Source organism: Aedes albopictus, chromosome 2 (genome assembly GCF_035046485.1).
Source record: "Aedes albopictus strain Foshan chromosome 2, AalbF5, whole genome shotgun sequence".
Taxonomy (NCBI): Eukaryota; Metazoa; Arthropoda; class Insecta; order Diptera; family Culicidae; genus Aedes; species Aedes albopictus.
The window spans coordinates 44,933,885-44,948,550 of NC_085137.1; the positions used below are offsets into that span (position 1 = coordinate 44,933,885).

Here is a 14,666-nt window from a genome sequence, read left to right on the forward strand (position 1 = left end):
AGTGTGCTCGGTTTTACTCTACTTTTACCAGGACATTAAAGGTGCTCTAAAGTTTCAATGTCAGCCCATGATGGGTAGATGGGTTAGACAAATAGAGCAGAGTTCGACTCTTGGCTAGATGATATCATTTGTAATTCCCTATCACCGACAAATTGCGATGAAATGCAACGTTATCGCAATGTGATTCAGTTGCTTTTCTGATTTGTAATAATCGTACGGTAGACAATCATATGTTATCAATGTTATTTATTTCATGACAAATGTCGTGATACGTACTACCAATCAGATCTCAAAGTGCAATAATTTAGCACAGATAAGTAGACGTAACTCATAACACATTTGTCAATTCAAAACTATGTCACGGTGACATAATCGCCCAACACTATTTAAAAACAGTACGTCTGGCCAACCATAAACTATGTAGTGGTAGGGTGCAAACAATAAATTCTAACAGAACCAAGGTAAGTGTCTCAGACAGTTCGTTTTGGCTATTTGTCAAACAGTCTATTTGAATTTAGTGTACGATGGAACTAGATTTATCATAGACATGCAATTAACGATCAATTCATTTTTTTTTTATTTCTGCGGGCCTTCCACCAGAGGCGCTAGTGTTCGATCGCTTTGACGTTTGCCAGTGTACACGTTGCTGAATGATGCAAACGAAAATTACAGGTGATTTCTGTAGTAGTGAGCGTGCTAGACAAACGTCAAATCGAAATACATCATGGCCGACAATGTCACGCGCGGTTCTACCAACAGGTGGCAGTGTGTTCATAAAAAAGACACCAGACAAAAGTTTTTGATGAATTTCCCTTACGTCTGTTTATCTGTGGATTTACCGTTACGTGTGTTCGTCAGTGCGTTCTTTGTGTCAGTTGGATGTACTACAGTATTTCCCAAAATACATTTATTGGTCTGCCGTCCCCCATGAAACTGATAAAATTTGTTATCGTCCCCCAATAAATGTTTCAATGTTTTGCATCGGAAAGTGATAGATAGGAACGTTTAACGTGACATTGTAACCAAGAGGGGGTTCGATTTTCACAGGAACATCTGCATTTCTGTCCGCAATCTAAATTACATTTTTTCCTAAATTTATTTGCTCAACATCACATTTAAAATGAAAGACATTATCAACAAAAATACGCTAAAACATTCGGTTCACCGTGGAAACTGTCGAATATTTCAAATTAACAGGGATTTTTTTAAATTTTAGTCTGTTTAAGGACAGACTTGTTAGAATGGCCAAAATGGCCGCCACAATCGCCGACTTCGGCACCTACTCACGATTTTGAGGGCACAAATCTCGTCGTAAACAAAACCTGCGCACCTGAGCTTCTCATTTTAAGCTTATTACAAGTGAGTAAAAACAGAATAATAGAATACATTGTTGTTTGAAGCTTGCTTCTTGAGATTTGTGCGTCTGAAGTTCTCATGCACTTTTGAAGCGGGATTTGAAGATGTTTGTCCTTAAGCATTTGAAACCATAGCATAGCCCATTGAAATGTCGGACGTATGAAAGATATTTTCGCTTAATAGTTTGGAAGCCGAAAAATCCTCTAATATTCTGTTTGGGGCTGCCACTCTCCATCAGTCGATCACGTTCAACGCTTGCCAAGTTACTACCCTGGTCCGTGCTCTGAATCCTATCATGTTCGGTTCTGCCTACCATAATATACTTTCCCGAGTAGAGGAAAAGATCTCAATAATAGCATATTTTATTATGGAGATCAAAAAGTGATATGGGTTTGATTGACATAAGAGATAGAAGATCTAAAACTAAAATCAAAAATTTACTCCTGGGACATCATCATCATATCATATTTAGATTTTGTAAGATCTAACCAATAGCCACGAGCTATTCGTTTGATATTGAAATATCAATCAAATTTATATCACGTTTTGATCGTCAGTATTTTACCTCTACCCGGGTTTTTTTGACGTCCGACCTTTGCTGCTTCACGTTTTTGTGAAAATCATGCAGCTGTTGAGCCCAACTCGTCGCGTTAAGGCCCAAATACAATGTGGGCGGCATAGCGGCATGAGCGGCAACGGCAAATTTCCAACACATGGGACGCCATATGATTGCGCACAATGAGTGTTTAGCGGCAAGAGCGGCATTGTACTAAAATGCGCTTTCTTCCATAAATTTGGAAAAAATGCGGCAAAGGATGAGCGGCAAAGCGGAGCATGTTAACATTCTGTTACATTATAGTCCTTTGCGTGGACGTAATTTGAGTTAGAAGTATAGAAAACTAGAATGGGTTTTTGGATGATGATATTTCAACATGCTATTTTATTGAGTTGATCAAAAACATCTGTCAATCCTATTGTAATATAATTTAAAAAGAAAAAAACTCGACTAACAGTGCCAAATTCAAACAAATGATCCGGTAAGTATTAAAATTGAAATAATATTGTTTTTTTTGGATTTGACACATCTTCGCATTACGCTTTGCGTTAGAATGTTTTTTCTTCCAGCATTGTTTATATAGTTAAATGTCAACCATCATATTAAAACCAGAATAGAACAGAAGATCCAATTTACGCTTTTTAATTGAAGCGACACCATCCCAAAAAATGGCAGATTTTCACTTTGCATAAATAAATTTGTTACCCTCTGAAAACTTCTCTAGAATGATAAACCTCAAAGATAAATTGAGGTATGATTACACAGACAAACAGACGTAACACTTCAAACATTGTTCGATACAAATCATAGCCACATAATCATGTTCGTCCAATACTGAAAGGACTGAGTTTGGCCAACCATCATCTAGGTGGCGATAAAACGCCAAACTCGAATGAAAACGATGCGCGCGCTACACGGGTGTGCAGTTGGTCAACTATCATTCAAATAGACGCTTTAATTGGTGTACGATGAGAATTATCAGAGTGTTTTGTCTTTATGGTTTTTCTTTGTTTTGGACTCGGTTTTGGAGTTAAAGATTGGGAATCGGTTTTGGAGTTAAAGATTGGGAATCTTAATATATTCATGGAAATATCGTTCCACGAAGTTCAAGAACCATGGCGTGAAATGTGTCAAGTTGAAGATACAAAAAGGAATGGAAGCATCTGTGGAACCGTTTTATGAAAGAACATCGCAAAGTTTAGCAGCCGACAACTTCCGGTCGTTTACGATCCGATTTGAGTTTGACGGTTCTACGAAATTAATCTATGGTTCTACTCTGGGCTTTCGTTCCTAGTCGAACGCTGCCAGCGTAGACGGTAAATTGAATAGCGTTTACAATCTATTTATCAGCATGTACTTTCTTCCAACATCATTTCCTGGAAGTTTTATAGATCCTAACAATCTCGAACATTTTTTACATTTGCAATTTTTGCCATTAATGATTTCAATAAAATAATTCAAAGTTTTACGATCGCGATTACAGCCAGCCAAAATAACGTCACGTCTTTAATTACAAATAACCGTTCGCCAAACCGTCCGCATTGTGTTCTGAATTGCGGCAAAGCGGCAGCGGCATAACAGTCAGTCAGACAGTCAGATTTAGAACACAACGCGCTCGTGCCGTCATGCCGCCATGCCACTATGCCGCCCACATTGTATTTGGGCCTTTACACTTTCCAGAGCCATGTTATAGTGTACACACCAAAGTAACTTTCAGCACAACTTTGCTGATCAACTGTCAAAATTGCTGGATGGTTCAGCAAGTTGAAAAATAATTGCTGATACTCAGTAATTTGTATTGCCGAATGCAATCAGCACACCAAAAATCAGCAAAGTTTGCTGATTACCAGCAAAAATATTTTGCAGTGTAGCCGTGTGAGTCCGTCACCTTGTCGCAGTTCACGTCGAACTTCGAACGAACTGGATAGCTCATCCGAAACCTTTAAACAGTTTTGCACACCGTCCATCGTTGCTTTGATCAGTCTTGTCAGCTTCCCACCCGGGTAGAGGCTGATGGCAAACAAAGGACAAAATAATAACTGGTTTTGCCATCATATCCCGTTTTGCCATTCTTCTGTTATTATGAAAAACTTAAAATGGCTAATCAATAGCAAAATATACAATCATAGCAAATCTTGTCATTGATATGTTATTCATGAATAATGCTAAATAACACATTAATAACAAAAATTACTATCATGGTAAAACTTGCAATTTAGCACCTTTTATAATGAATTGTATAAAATATCAAAACAATAACATAATTTACATTCCTAGCTAAATTTACCATTATTTTGATATTGTGAGAAATTATTTATAAACATTAGGCACCATAACATATTTTACTCTTAATATACCATTAACTATTATATTGTATATTTCAAGCATAACGGTGGCTACGTTCATCAAAGTGAATTTGATTTTTAAGTTCGTTTCGTTTTGAGTTTTTAATTTCCACAAAATAAAACTGTTTTTACACTGATTGATGAACTTAAATTTTATTGAAGAAAAAAAAAGAAATAGCTCATTTTACCTTTCTTCTGCTACTTTGAAATAATAACTGAATCTACCATTATTTTAAAATTGAATTTGAACAGCTAAACCTACCATTATTTTGATCGCCACATAAACAGCTAAATTTGTTCTTATTCTGTTATCAATAACTCAAGAATGTCATATTTTGTTATTCACCGATAACAGTTAATTTGGGTCTTATTTTGTTATCAATATCTCAATAATAACTTATTTTGTTCTTCAATTTAATCCTCATGCTTTACCATTACTTTGTTATTACAATGGCAAAATAAGTTATTTTTATGTTTTTCTGCTACCAAAATTTTGTTATTATTTTTGTTATTTTAACTCTTATTTCAAACAAACAAATAACACATTTTGCCATTCAAACATTCTGTTTTAATGGTAAAATTTGCCATTCTTTTGCCATTAAGCTCTACCCGGGCAGGAAAGCCGTTATCACATAACATAAGTGGAACTCGCGCTCAGAAAGTTGTACCCAGTGTGGGATTTGAGTATGGTATAAGGAACATCGAAATGTCAAAACCATTATACTAGTTACGAGCTTAACATTTAAAAAGAATCTAAGGATTCAATATGTATCATGTTTAATTATGCATGTTCACTACTGGCAGGTTTTTTTTTTCTTCCTTTCGTGGTGCGCATTAATCAATGTCGTTTTATTTATTTTTTAACCTGGATTATAACTGGACAGTCCGAAAATACTGCAACTAATAAAGTCAAACAAATGTGCAACACAATCGAACCTAAGTTGTGTTAGGGTTGCAACCATGAACTCATCCAGTTCCAAACCAGGTTTGAACTGAAACAAAAAAAAACGGCATAAGATAGGCTGTCAAGCTTGATTCTCCCATTCGAGCAGGTGAATTGTAAACAAAGTTTCACACTGATCGTTCACTCAGAAATAAAAGTATACACGGAATTATTATTATGTATGCCTTTTGTATCCGCATCTCTCCCACTCTCTTTTTGTTTTCATATGCTATCTGCCGTTTAGCCTGGGTTGAAGAGAAGTATTTCGTCAACCCAGTTGAAGCACCAGATAGCATGAAAACAGAAAGAGAGTGAGAGAGATGCGGATACAAAATGCATAAATAATAGTAATTCCGTGTATACTTTTATTTCTGAGTGTGTGTTGAAATGTCACCCATCTCTATAGAACCCATGATGCTACAACTGCTTCGCGTGATGTAAGTAAAAGGTAGAGGTATATGGTATTAAAAGGTAGAGGAAAAGGTAGAGAAAATTGGCTCAGCAGGATAGTGTTACAAATAGGCAAATTTGAAAGCTAACGATACCTCCGCATCTGGTGGCAGGAGTGAGAACCCTATGAAAAGAGTGACGCTGCCAAAACGTGCCATGGCGCAGCATAGGCAAAATGCACTTTTTTCACTTTTTCTTATCGAATTCCGCATCGTAGAGAACCGAACAATCACTTTTTGGAAAAAAAAAAACATTTAATTCTTTTTAAGATACGCTTAGATCCGGTGGGTACTTCCGAACAATTTAAGTGACTAATTTGAGGAGGTCTTGATATGCCTCCGGCGAGCAATCTTCCGGATTTTTTTTGTTAGCTGGCCAATCCGGTGTCTGCCGGCGTAGGCATCGAGAGTGATTGTAACCCTCGAGCGATCGTGCTGTTGTATTTTGTACAACACGTTTAAAAAATCGTGCTTTTTGTACTCCGTACCTGCAACTGCAAGTCTGTGTATCTGTAATAATACATTTCATATAAGGAATCCGTTAAATATAAAATTCACATCGATTTTCTGTCAGTTATAATTTCACTTTCATCCTTTAGGCCGTTCGCAATGCTGTTTTATTTTGTATGGCGAGTTTTAAAAATTTTAAAACTCGTCATACAAAATAAAACAGCATTGCGAACGGTCTTAGTAGTTTAGGATATTTTTAAATGTATGCCTTGAGCAGTTATATACGAGGGGTCCCACAATCTGAACATGTCGAACAAAATTATTAAATATGTTAACATTTTTTACTTTGGGTATTTATATACAAGCATCGTGCTACATAAACATTTTCGTTTATGTTGCATCATCTACACAATAGATATATCGGGATGTCAAAAAAATCTATTATAACGCACATTGAACTTTTTTTTTCATGTTGTACTAAACGGTCTTCTTTAAAAGTGTAACACTTTTCCGCCTCTTATCCGCAATGAAATAAAAAAAAAGTATGTATTGCATTTTTCATTCGTTGATAGACTTTCGAGTAAATCTTCGAAGAGATAAAATTAATACTCAAACGTCAGATTGCATAGCATTTAGCAGCTGAACGATCCATGTATTCATTGCACCAACAGAAAGAGTGCGTTCAATGTTATTTTTGTTAGCGGTGGCAAAACTCAATCTAAAAATGGTTAAAATATACGAATTTTTATTTATATCAAAATATTATCACCGCTTCAAGCTTTTTTTGCCTTCAGTCGCCCCTCGCACGACTGCTGAGTAGCCACCTCGTGCGTGCTTTGTTGTCGCAGACGTCAAACTAGTATAACGCACAGTATCGCCGAACTAATCCGGTTTTTCGGGCATATCAACCTCGATAGCCACGAACGCGCATAGTGTGAAAATAACAGCAAATTACCCGGATAAAAAATTACCATTCATTGCATGGTAAATATTATTAACATATGACTGGTTTTATTGTTCACAATAAAATACATAGTAGATATATTGTTACTTTTTACAATAGAAATCAAGCCCATATAGTTCGTACAATAAGTGAACATTAGCTTTATTAGTGACTAATTGATTCGATTGTTTTTCAATAGTTCTATAATAATTTAAAGTTACTATCAGTAAAAATTAATTTAAGTTGTTTTTATATAGTTGCAAAAGTGCCTGCAAAGTTCTCATGGACTTTTTATTAAAAAAGAGTTTATTTCTCAATTACCGTCTTACCCCGCTCGTTCGACACGTTTTTATTCGACACTTTTTAATTCGTACCCCGCTCATTCGACACATGTCGAATTAAAAAGTGTTGAAATGTCACAGTGATGTACACTGTAAATGCAAAACAGTTTAATATTGCGCTTATACTCGCACCCGCAGCAGCTCCTCTTGCAGACGCTAATTCCGGAAGTGCTGTTTTGATGCTATTTGACGCCCAAACCGCCTGGAGACCAACCGGAATCGACTGAGGATGACAACAATCGTAAAAAGAACGATCTTTTCATTCGGACCACCGCAATATCTGTTGAAATTATGTTTCATAACAAATCCGGAAATCAAAACAAAAACAAAAATAGAGTTGCCAAATTTCAATGAGCAACGTGGTGTAGGGTGACCAGTTTATCGAATTAAAAGTTTACCCCGGTTATTCGACAACAGTCGGTGTCGTATTAGCGGGGTAATACGGTACACTTAAAAACAATTCTTAACAAATAAATAACAATAAATATTATTGTTGCTTGGATCATGTTTGTATAATCAAATACAAAATCACTTGACATATTTTTTTATAGTTTTCGTTTTAAATTTGAGTACAGTAGATGTTTCGGTTATCGAATGGTATTCGCTAAAATTTCAACGACTGTTAGACGTCAAGCCGTGTTGGCAGAGGAAGCTCTCAATGAATAACTGAGGAAGTACTTATAGAAAACTATCTGAAAAGCAGGTTTTAGCCAAGTGAGGACGTTACGACAAGAAAGAGATGAACAATGATTTTTCTAATGTTTTCCAATAAATTAAAGGAATCTAGTAAATAGTAAACTACCATTGATAACAATACAAATACAATTTGTGTAATGGGGTAAATTGAACCGATGTTAAAATAAACATGCAATAATATTTGTTGTTATGTAAACAGATTTCTCCTTTGAAAAACCAACTAATTCATATTTCTCGTTAACATTTTTCTTCAGCATTTTCAGATACTAATGGCCATACGAATTGTAAACGATTTATGGTATGGATCATACGACCTGAGGTCTGACTTGTGATATTTGGCAGTTATTTGAAAAGATTGATGATACCGTCTACCCCCGTTGGTTTGAACGACACCTCATTCAAACCAACGGGGTTCATTTTTAGTTTGAACTTCTAGCAACCCTGTCGGCGACCAAAAAACACACGGCTGGCAGCCTTATTTGATGTTTTGTTTTGATTCTGCGTTCCGTTTCACGAACGATGAACGATGTGCAGATTAGAGGGGGTCAAAATTAAAAATGTTCAGATTAGATGAGGTCAAACCAACGGGGGTAGACGGTAGATCTTATCAACAGCTGCCAAGCAACACATACCAGACAGACATCAGAGTGTTTGACTCTTATCATAAAATGTGATATAATTCTGGCGGCCGTTAGTGCTCGTAAATGCTGGATATAAATGTTAGCGGGAAATATAAATTCTATGGATTTTCAAAAGCGAAAACTGCTTACAAATATGTATTGTTTTTCGCGAAAAAGTGTATGAAAATTTTCTCAAAATTTTATAGTTAAGATACATAACGACCACCATTTTTTATTGAATTCTTTGAATATCGGTAGTTGAATTCTTGTTGAATGTTGAATTGAATTCTTGATAATCGGTAGTCGAGCCCGGTAGTAAAGTTTAAGTTATAACTCGGCAAAAAAAAAATCCGAGCTCAAGATCGAGATCTTAGTGTGTAGATTAAAAGCGGGATCAAACTCGTAGACTCTTTTTCATTCCTGGAAATATTATCGACCTTTGAAAATAAGGTAATTTTTATTTTTTTCATTTTGTCAGTTGTCCCGTCGACATTGTCTTGTTCGACTTGTCGCTGTAAGTGCTTTTAAAATCATGTTTTCTACTGGTCACCGAAGAAACGTACAAGTCATCACCCGGTGCATTAGACTTATTAGAATTGAAAAACCTGACAGTTTTCACAGAAACAAGACCAATAAGAAAGAGCTCGTTACAAAACTAGAATCTCAAGCTAGCCTCAGTTTGTTACATAAATAATTTACAAAAGGGATAAATTACACTGATTGGGTGACCTGTTTAATTATGTTTTACTTTTGTCATTTTCACCGCTTAATAAAAAAACTGTATTCGTCAGAAATCTGTTGATAAATTCAAGAGATTTTTTTTTGTTTAAATTTTGTCTCATGAGTGTTCAATATCGGATTAGCCAGACTTCACAGTTTTATACCAGCTGCAAATAATTGAGAGCTGTCATGCCAGTTTTTGTTTACGAATATCGATGACAGAACGGTGTGCTGTATACCACTTATACCTATTCTTTTCGAAGCAAAAAGAACCAACTTTTCGTCGTCGTTCTCCTTAGTAGTTCCACTTATGTTATGTGCCGTTATTGACCATGATTTTCCATAGGGTCGATATTGTCGTATGCCGCTTTGAAGTCGAAGAACCGGTGATGCGTTGGAACCTGGTATCCACGGTCTTTCTGGAGGATTTGCCGTACGGTGAAGATCTGGACAGTTGTGGATCGGCCGTCGATGAAGCCGGCTTGATAACTTCCCATTATTTCATTCGTTTTAGGTGACAGACCACGAAGGATGAGCTGGTGAATGGCATTCTTAACTTCCCTCGACAGGTTACACACCAAAATTTTTTAAATGCTTCCAGCACGCCAAAAATCAGCAAAAGAATTGGAAAAACTGATTTTCTATTGAAGTAAGATTTAGCCATGACATATAGCTTTTTACCACTCATTTCATGTAGCATTATGTTTCCTGCCGAGAGAAACTAAATAACAGTTTGACGTTTTAAGTATTTTTAATAACTTTCCATGAGTCGCATTTTTATATTGATAGAAAATTATTCGATTGTTGCATGTAAAGTGTTATACGTTTGTAATTAGTCGTGAATTAGAGTTTGTTATATGTTGTACTCTGGTTTTTTATGGAAATCCCTGATCATTAATTGGCATTTGTATCGCTCAGGATATTTCAGGTAACGATGAAATACAAGCTAAAAAACCGTCCCCTTACACGGATATCAAAATATAGACTAGGTCAGTTCAGCCTTTGAACATGGTAAAAATTTAAAGCTCCCATATGTTCATAACAATCAACGGCAACGTTTATCATTGAGATCTGAAGAATTCAATTTCACTTTGGTTATGCTCTACAGCGAGGAGAACCTTTTTCGAAAATTAATTTCCATATAAACCTATTTTGCTTTTGGGCCAACATTAAATCACCACCGAAATGGCTGAAAATTTGACAGAGCTCTAGTTTTTTTCAGGATTGTAACGAACATATGGAAACTTTAAATTTTTAACATATTTAAAGTCTGAACTGCCCTAATGTAGACGGTCTTGTATTGAAACCCGAACTGGGGTGCTCTCTAAGGATTATACATTCCTAGTAAAAACACAAGCTAGGATGCACAATGGTCCAATTTTGAAAAAAGCTGGCAGAAACTGAATTTTTGAACATCTCATAAATGAGTTTCAGTATATCGATTATTCATCTACAATATCAGAAGCGTTGACTGTCTTTTAAATAAATTGGAAATCATGATTTTACATCTTTTTACAGCGCTAAATAGCTGAATTTTTGATAAAGAACACAAGCAAGTTCAACCACTACAAAAGTCGAATAATATAAGTAATTCAATGGCTTCCAGAAGTTTGTTCATAAGTTCTTGTGTATATTAGGCACCTGCAATGGAAAAATCAAAATAACACTTTTGGCTTCAAAATTAACATCACATAGGTATTTTGGGCACTCTTTGCTATAACTCAGTCAATTCCAAACCAATTGACTTGAAATTTTGTACACGGCTAGATAATATACGTATCTCATCGCATTCCAAAAATTGTGTTAATTGGTTCAAAATTGGCTGAGTTACAGCAGAAGACGGGCTTGGTGGTCTAGTGGCTACCGCTTCTGATTTATATGCAGAAGGTCCTGGGTTCAATCCCTGGCCCGTCCCTTTCCTCCTACTTTGTATCTTTCTATATACTTTCTCTCTGCTTTCTACATATACAACTCATGTATATTCACAGGTTCATAGCCATCGCTAGAACAGAAACGGGTTGAAAAAGCCGTTTCCCTTCCTTCCAAACTTTCACAGCACAGTGTCTCAATCCTATTAGATAACGCCTACAAGTTATGCAATCAAGCGAACTGTGCCGCACATCTTCAGAATAATAAAACACACAATTCTATCATATTACCCTGGTATCCACACACCAATGTGTGAACCTTCTGCAAACCAAGTCCCACCAACACTCCGACATCCGCATGAATTTGTGCTGACGCAGAGGTATATTCGGTCAGATGTGGATACAAACGATTGCAATCATCACTTCCTTACCCTTCCCAACATTGACCTGCAACCTGACGTAGCAGGCGCCATTGTCGCCTAGAAATAGAAGATCACCAATGCTCACACACTGAAGATGCCTGCTAGTCCCCGGCAGATATCTCATTGGTTCCTTGTGTGAGTGTAGCTGGTCTGGCGATACTGGAGTAGCATCTACGGGCGGTCAATCAAGCTCATGCTCAAAATTGGCTAAGTTACAGCAGAAAAGTGTCCAAAATAGAACCCCTGCCGAAATGCACTTCCCTATGCAGAATTGATTAAGGAAAATTGCAGCTGCCAAGAGCTGCCAAAACATTAGCGCCATAAAGATACGTGTATAGCCAAATTGTATGAAAAACAGCAAATTTTGTTCGGAATTCGATCGAAGAAATCGACAAATAATGAAAATGACATTAATATGAATGAAATTGAGAGCTCAATAATGTTTCAGTATATTCATTTAGTCTAAAACAAGCAGTCTACTATGATTTGGCAATTTTTGTCAGGTATTATCAAATCTGGACCACTGTGGGATGTAAGCAACACACATTTCGAACGAAAGACAACCTGTCAGAAAAAAATACAATTACTGGATAATGAGACACAATTTATATGTGTTGTATGTTGTTCATTTGTGTTGTTTTTATTGTGCATTTTTTTCATTAAATTTTCGTATTTAAGTGCTTAACACGGAGCACCTTGTACATTTGTACTGTTCTGCATAACTTTTTTCTTGTGTTAAACAGAACTTAAATCGATGGAGAGTGAATTGAATTCAATAAATATGAAATATACGTGAGGCATTCTGTCTTCTATTTCGGATCATCCAGTTGAGTTTTGAATACATGATGAAATGGTGGAACTTTTTATAAAACTTCGATTACTATTTAATCTTTTTTGATCGTTTGAACTGTTGTTTCAATATGGGAAACGTTTACTATTATTCCAAGGACGGAAAAATTCAGCTTATTTAAAAGCCACGTTGTTTCGCGTATCAGCATGTTTATTATGCTTTTCATGTTTATCGAGTCCGTCATGGTTTGTTATTATCATAGACAAATCGTTGGTATTATTTTTCTTTCTAAACTTTTTTTTGGCCGCAAGTTTTGTCTCATATTGGCATCCTTTGGGAATCACTGATCTAGTAGGAATAGTTTCAGTTAAGATCACTTACGCAACAAACCATTTCTTGAAATTGGCAACTGATTAAATGAATATGGATGGATATACATACATAGATTGGATATGGATAAGCAAAGGAGGAAATTGGTAATTTCTTCTCATCCCAATCCACTTTGTACGATATGCTTTTACCTATGCCTATGCTGCCTATCGATCGGCGCAATTGCAACAATTGGATCTAATTACCGTTTCGTGTATTCCATTTGCTCTCTACTTATCCTAGGAAAACCTTGGCGGTAATTCTCGAACGGCCATGCTGGCAACGATCTCACCAGCTGTTACGCATATCGATGAAACTCTTGCCACTCTGCGCTATGCCTGCCAGGCGCGAACCATCGTGAACCGTGTCAAGGTGAACGAAGATCCGCACGATCGGATAATCCGTGAACTGCGGGCCGAAGTTGAACGCTTGCAGGTTCTCCGGCAGGACTACGAACGCCAAAAGCGCCTATCGGCCAATCAGCAACAGCAGCCCCGTAAGATCATCATCGAAACGTCGGTCGACGATAGCGAGGTGGAAGCGTTGCGGCAGCAGTTGACCGAAACCGAACAAGAACTGGTCAAGGCGCAGAAATCTTGGCGGGAGCGGCTGATGGAAGCGGAGGACGTTCGGCGAACGGAGATGAAGCTGCTCAAACGGAAGGGTCTCGCGTTGGAGCTGTCCGCCGAGCAGAAGGAACCCTGCTTGGTGAATCTGGCCGCTGACCCCATGCTGTCCGGTACGCTACTGTACATTATACCAAGCGGAATCGTGAAAGTTGGACGACCGTCGTCTTTTTCCACGCCGGATATCGTACTGGAGGGACCGCTGGTGTCGCATCATCATTGGTAAGTTTATTTTGATAAATGTACGATTTTGTTTGCAGAATGTCAACTGTATGAGAAAAAGAATCCTCAATTATTCTGAAAATCAAAATAATTAACAATCATAACCATAATCATTTATCATGATTTAATATTTGGTTAATCATTAATACTTCGATGAGAAACTTAAAAAATCGGCATTTTTAGTTTTGAACATCAAAGATTTTTAACCACATATATATAAATATGTATGTAAATATATAGAAAATCGTCTGTTCTAATTTAAAATCTATTTTAATATTACTTATTATTTGCTTTACAAGATTGTCCAAAAAGCTTCTGGTTATCATCAGCTCCGTCAATAGATTTTTTCCCAAAATCTGTTTGAAAAATTTTACGAACTGAAGTTTTTATTTATTTATTTTTTGATCTTTTTTATTCGTTATTTTATTATTTCTCTAATAGTGTTTACATATATGCAAATTTTATAAGATTTCATAAACTCTGAAAATATAAAAAGTTTTTGCATAAAGTATAATAGAAAGTTCTTGAAGAAACATTTTTAACGACATACAAGTTTGTATAAGTAATTACATATTTTTCCCAAAAGTATTAACCTTAGGGAAAAATATATTATTTCTTTTACAAAACTATGTCGGCTCCCTCTATAATTGAAAGCAACTAACCCATCTGATACAATCATGACACTTCTATTTACAGCTCGATCGAGAACCGTAACGGTAAACTGTTTCTCACGCCGGAGGATGCCGATCAGTACGAAACGTTCGTCAACGGTGAGCTGGTACGGGAGCGCCGTCAACTGTTGCACAACGACCGGGTGGTTATCGGTGGATCACACTACTTCCGGGTCTCGAACCCGGTCTGTCCGAACCGTTCGAAGCAAATCGTAAGTGCCATCTACTATGGTCACCTGTTTAGGCGTTTGGTGTGGACCCAATGCATGTTGGAAGAAA

General features: G+C 36.7%; 1 protein-coding gene across 2 annotated transcripts in view; it reads left to right on the forward strand.

The window, feature by feature from the left end:
• The window catches only part of LOC109421432 (kinesin-like protein KIF14), a 73,887-nt gene that overhangs the window by 50,499 nt on the left and 8,722 nt on the right, over window positions 1–14,666 (forward strand). For both annotated transcript variants that reach the window (XM_029871010.2, XM_062849586.1), the window contains 2 exons: window positions 13,112–13,716; window positions 14,413–14,599. In XM_029871010.2, coding sequence (XP_029726870.1) covers window positions 13,112–13,716; window positions 14,413–14,599 — 792 coding nt within the window. The remainder of the gene's footprint in view (window positions 1–13,111; window positions 13,717–14,412; window positions 14,600–14,666) is intronic.